Source organism: Equus caballus, unplaced genomic scaffold, assembly GCF_041296265.1.
Source record: "Equus caballus isolate H_3958 breed thoroughbred unplaced genomic scaffold, TB-T2T haplotype2-0000491, whole genome shotgun sequence".
In the NCBI taxonomy this organism is placed as follows: Eukaryota; Metazoa; Chordata; class Mammalia; order Perissodactyla; family Equidae; genus Equus; species Equus caballus.
The window spans coordinates 39,118-45,117 of NW_027221895.1; the positions used below are offsets into that span (position 1 = coordinate 39,118).

Consider the following 6,000-nt stretch of genomic DNA (forward strand, 5'->3'; position numbering starts at 1 on the left):
CCTAGAATCTACTTGCTAGGGACATCATCAGGTGTATATGAAATAATATCCATACCACCTGTGAGGTGGTGTCAAGTGCAAGTAATGCACAAAGAGATGGAAGAATTACGAGAAGGGATGTAGCATGAACACCACTCAAACCAGGCCTGGGTTCAGCAATGCGCTATTGCAACAGGCACTTCCTCTCTTGGCCTCATTTCAATGTCAGCACAAGGAGAGGGTTGATGAATGAAATCCAGACACTGTCATCCTCTGGATTCAAACCTCTCCATTGTTTCCTCTTCTGTTTAGAAAGAGACCCAAGAGCCTCATCTTGATCTGTGAGGTGGGCAGCCTTCACCGTGGCTCCCAGAGATCCCCACCCGTGGTACACACATCCCTCACAGATTCCTGTGTGACCACTGAGTGCTTAGTGACTGGCTCTCGCCAACAGAACACAGCCAATGTGGACGAGTGTCATGTCTAAATTTTAAACACAGAAAGTCTCTCACTTCTTTCTTATTCCCTCTCTTAAGTTCCGTCTCTCTCTCTTTCCCGTGTCTCTCTCTCTCTCCTGTCCCTGAGCTGTGGAATCAAGCACACACGTTTTGAGCTGCCATACACAGAGGCCCACATGGGAGAGAACCGAGGCAGCGCCCAGGCCAACAGACAGAAAGGAACCCATGCTCTGAGTCCAAAGTGCACCTCGACTCCTTTGAGTGAACCTGAGAGGAAATCCTCTGCCAGTCGAGCATCACTTGAGGCCGCGGCCGCGGCCTTGAGGCGTCTCGAGCAGAAGAACCAAGCTAATCTCTGTCTGATTCCTCAACCACAAAAATTGTGAGATATGAGGCATTTGCCGTTTACAGATGCAAGGCACTGGAACCGTGATTTCAGGCCCCAGGATCTGGCCCTGCCCTCCTCCGCCTCCTCTCTCCCCCCAGGCTCCCTCCAGCCACACTGGCCACCTTTCTCACATCCTCTGGCCAAACCCCCTTCTGCCCATGAGCGTCTACAGCAGGGGTGCCTTCTCCCTGACACGCCGCTCCCAGACTTGTGCAGGGCTGGCTCCCTCTTGTCATTCTGGTCCCAGGAAATGTCGCCCCAGTGAGGCCTTTCAGACCCCTACCCGGTGACCCCCGGCCCTCCCTCACAGGCCCCTGAATGTCCCCTCACCGCTGGCTCTTTCCCCTCTCATGTCTTTGCTTTCATGCTTTTGTCCTTGTCCCCTCCAGAGTGTGAGCTCCTGACCGGCAGGGACCACTCAGTCACTGTCAGCCCTGCACTTACACCCACCTGAGCACCTGGCACAGGGTGAGTGCTCGGTGCACAGTCGCTGAGTGAAGAATTGTGAAACTCGTGTCCCCTCCTCCTGCTCTTCACCAAGTCAGACTGTGGAGAGGAGCGCTAGTACCAGGAGGAGTGAGTTCTCTCTGAGGCGGGGCACAGCCGGAAAGGCCTCTGCACGGCTATTCGCTGCTCCAGCAGCTGAGGCAGGCTGAGTGGGCGCCGTGTAAGTTTAAGAAGTCAGCACAGGGACTGGATGCACACAGCCTGCGCAATGACACCACCAGTTCACTTAACATCCGTCACCGAAAACAGAAAAGTAAGTGTTTGCTTGTGATGAGAAGTTTAGCTTCTTGGTTCTTAGCAATTTTGAAATGTACCACACAGCAGTGTTAACTTAGGCAGTGCTGTGTGGCAATTACATCCCAATAGAAGTGACAACAGTGAAAACCCAACCTCATTGGGCACCACTGACGCTGGAGGCTGCCTGCCCCCTGGTGGCCAGCACCAGCACTGCAGCCCTGGCAGAAGCCACCACACAGGAAGTCTCTTTGGGTGTCCTCAAGGCAGAGGCTCCCCACTGTCCCAGGGGTAAAGGAGCAGGACCTGCAGGCTTCCAGGCCGTGGGAGGAACCTCAGGAGCCTCCCTCTCCCTCATCTTTCTGTCCCTCCACTTGGGTGTCCTCTTTTCTCAGGAGGCATCCTAACCTCAGCCAAGGAATGATTCCCCTCTCCTGCCAAGTGAGGACCCGGGAGTCCAACAAGGACTGGTCTTGTCCCTGGACTCTGGCCTTAGTTCACAGTGCTCTGGCATGTTCTTCCTTATCCCAGGTTCTCATCCTCCCAAGCCCCCAAGCCTGTCTCAGTTCCTTAGGATCTCTAGGTTGTGGGAAAGCATTTTCTCAGGTGCTCAGAGCACAGGGCGTCATCGATGGAGAACCAAGGGCCACAGACCCTTCGTGAGCATCATACGGAACCCAGGGACTCACCCGCTGGACGCACTCCACTTGACACAGGAGGACACCAAGGTCTTCTCTCCTCTACCCAATGTCTACACAAGAGGAGAACGGCTCATCAGAGTAGCAGGTGCCCACAGAAGTGGACTCCAGCTCCCCAGTCCTGTGCCCTCCAGGCTGGGTCAGGGATGCCCTTGGAACAGGTACACACCTAGAAACCTCAGGGATTCTTCCTTCCATCTCGGGCCTTCTGGGCATGTAGGCAGGAGGACGGATGCTACTGTTCATGGCAGAGCTGCCTCCAACTGCCTTCTCCTCGGCCTCTTGTCACTTCCCTGGTGTCTGCTCTTTCCTGGGGTCCCTGCATGGTCCACACAGGAGAAATCGGTGTGAGTGTGCCTGTGCATGATTGGATGCGAACAGGAAGATGACCCCCCCATGGACGGGGTGGGCAGGGATCCCCTAGGACCATGAGGTCCCTGTTTCCAAAGAAAACCCGAAGGGAAGGGGTTGAGCCTTGGCCGAGCAAGCCAGAGCCCTGCCGGATTCTCTGGATTTTGACCCCCTCCTGAGGTCTGGGTCAGTCCCTCCAACTTTCTGGGCCTCAGATTCCCAAATGGACAAAGAACACGTTTTGTAAGAGCAAAGTCAAAATGGACCCTCTGCAAATGAAACAAGTTCCATGCTTTGACCTCCCCCCACTGTTTATCCTCCAAGGAGACTTCGAACCTACACGGTGTCTATTACTGGGTAAAATCACCCTCAGCACACAAAACTGATAATGGTTAAAATGGCACACGGTGAACTTTATCAGTGACTAAATATCGATGGAAGAAGAAATACATCCGAATATATTTTGATATGACTGATAAGATTCAGGAAAGTTTACTTGCTAGAAAGAATAACACCTAAACAAAACTTAAAATGTCAGAACCTGTAGTCAGTACATTATGATGTAGATTAAAAGAAATTCAGTCATTTGCATAACAATTAATTGATTCTGAGAAAAAATAGATTCAGTGACAATAACAAAATGGATACACTGGAATTGTTTTATGGTGCTTATTTTATAGCAGTCAAGGAATTAATAATACTATATTGCATTTTGAAAGTTGCTAATAGCGTAAATCTTAGAAGTTCTCATCACAAGAAACACATTTGTAACTCTTGATGATAGACGTCAACCAGACTTCTTATAGTGATCATTTCACAATATACACACATATTGAATCATTCTGATGTAGACCTGAAACTGATATAAAACAAACTTAAATTTAATATTAAAAATGTCTATGTTTTCTCTGAAAAATACATGGTCACAAAAATTTTGCAGAGTTCTGTATAATTCTGATTTCAAGGTTCTCTTAGGCCCAGAATGAAAACATTTGTCTGATCAAAGTTGCCTCAGGTATAAGGGCTGAGACAAACACCAGGGTCAGAATGGAAGAGCACGAATGGAAACACTAAATCATCCTCTGCTCATTTCTTTGTATTTGCACTTTTAACAGAAAATCTATTTTTATTGGCTTAAAACGCACATAACGTGAAACTTACCGTCCTGGCCATTTTTCTGTGCGCACGCCATCAAGCACATTGACTTCCTTACGCGCATCTTCAGTGTGTTGGCCACAGTCGTACGGTGGTGCAGCCATCACCACAGTCCATCTTCAGAACTCTTGTCACCCCACAGAACTGAAGCTCTGTCCCCACTCATCGCTCACTCCCCTTCCCCTGCTCCCGCCCCTGGCCAACAGCATCCGCTGTCCGTCTCTCTGAATCTGACCATTTCAGGAATGCCATATAAGTGGAGTCACACAAGGCCAGTATTTTTGGGACTGGTTGATTTCATTTAGCATAATTTCCTAAAGGTTCATCCATGTTGTCTCATATCTCAGAATATCCTTAGTTTTTAAGGATGAATAACATGCAATTGTATATGTATACATGCCCATGTTGCTTCTCCATTCATCCCTGGATGGATCCTTGGCTTGTTCCACGTTTCAGCGATCATGAACAATGATGCCGTGAACATGGGTGTTCAAATATGTCTTTGAGACCAACTTTTCAGCTCTGAGGTGTATATATCCTGTAGTAGAATTGTTGGGTCATTTAGTGATTCTATTTTTAATTGTTTTAATGAAATGCCATGCTGATTTCCACAGCAGCTATAACATTTTACATTCCAGCCACAGTGTACGTGGGTCCAATATCTCCACACCTTTGCCAGCATGCCTTTCTTCACTGTCTGATTTTTGGGGGTGCCGTCACATGGATGTGAGGTGGTGTCTCATTGAGATTTTGACTTACATTTCCCCAGTGATTAGTCACATTAAGCATCTTTTTAGATGCTTGTTGACCATTTGCGTATCTTCTTGGAGGAAAAGTCTATTCAAGTACTTTGCTCATTTTTGATTTGGGTTGTTTGTTTTTTTGTTGTTGAGTTGAGACGTTCTATGTCTATTCTGGAGATTCAGCCCTTGTCAGATAGATCATTTGCAAATATGGGCTCCCATGCTGCATGGGTTGTGTTTTTACTCTGTTGATGTTGTCTTCAGAGGCAGAAAAGGTTTTAATATTCACGAATTTTGGCGTCTGTACTCTGTTTTTTATTGCCCATGCTTTGAGTGTCATATCCATGAAATCATTGCCAAGTCCTATTGTGAAACGTTTTGTCCCATGTTTTCCTCAAAGTGTTTCAGTTCTTACATTTGGGTCTTGATCCATTGAGAATTAAGTTTTATATCTGGCGTGAGGTCAGAATCCAAGTTTAGATTTTGCATGAAAATATCCACTTTTTCAGGAACCACTGGTTGAAAAGACTGTCTTTTCCACGTTGAACAACCTTGGCCACCTTATTTCTGGGCTCTCTATTCTGTTCCGATGCTCTATGTGTCTGTCTTTATGCCCTTACAATGCTGTTTTGATATCGTAGGTTTGTAGCAAGTTTTACATCAGTAAAAACAGAGTCCTCCAACTTAGTACTTCCTTTCAAGACTATTTTAGACATCTGGGCATACTTGAGATTCCATATGAATTTTAGGATGGGTGTCTTTCAGCACAAAATGTCATTGGGATTTTTATAAGGACTGCATTTAATTGGTTCATCTCTTTGGAGGAAGCTGACATCTTAACAACAAGGAGGCTTCCAATCCACGATCACAGGACGCCTCTCATTTCTGGTAGTGCCGGGTGGTTGTTCAGGTGGAGGGGACAGCACTCTTCCAAGTAGTCACGCAGGGTCCCAGAATTCCTCCACACTGTGCCTCCAGCATTTCCTCAGAACTCATCGACATCTGCATCCAGTCAAGGGAGAGAAAAATGCGTGTCAAATGCATGTGGGAAGTTTTCAAGGACTGGGTGTGGATGTAGCACACGTCTGTGCCACCCTCTCCCCTGGCCAGAACTACGCACGGAACCAGCAGACCCTAACAGTTGGGACTGCAGGCAGAACCAGCAGACCCCACCAAATTTGGGACTGTGGACTAACCAAGAGCTAGAGACTCAGCGTCCCAGGGAACCATATGCCAGCTCCAGCTGCCTGCTACCACTTTGACTGGCACTGTGGACGAACCCAGGGCTGAGACAGATGCTCTGCTAGAGCATCCTGTCAGACTACACTGGCCCGTTAACCTGCGCCTGGAAAGTCACTTAGCTCAGGAGCTCAATGCAAGGAGAGTGGAGCTGAGATGCACGAGACACTTACCCACAGCCCTCAGAGACAGCAAAAAAGATGGAGAATCCAAAGGCTTCATGGGTACCAATGCATGTGTTTCTCATC

At 48.0% G+C, this 6,000-nt stretch overlaps 1 protein-coding gene across 5 annotated transcripts in view; it reads right to left on the minus strand.

Moving 5' to 3' along the window:
• Positions 1-4,509, minus strand: part of LOC138922144 (ral guanine nucleotide dissociation stimulator-like) — a 37,730-nt gene extending 33,221 nt beyond the window's left edge. The window contains exons 1-3 of one of the 5 annotated variants that reach the window (XM_070258979.1): positions 3,777-4,480; positions 2,434-2,583; positions 2,256-2,317 (exon numbers count right to left, since the gene is read on the minus strand). Coding sequence is in view for 1 of the 5 variants with exons in the window: in XM_070258983.1 (XP_070115084.1) it covers positions 3,777-3,788 (12 nt within the window). In the remaining 4 variants the exon portion in view is untranslated. Of the gene's footprint in view, positions 1-1,275; positions 1,534-2,255; positions 2,318-2,433; positions 2,584-3,776 lie in introns of those variants that run through there. The other 4 variants (XM_070258980.1, XM_070258981.1, XM_070258983.1 and 1 more) reach the window with 4 other exon arrangements.
• Between the last annotated feature and the right edge of the window lie 1,491 nt (positions 4,510-6,000).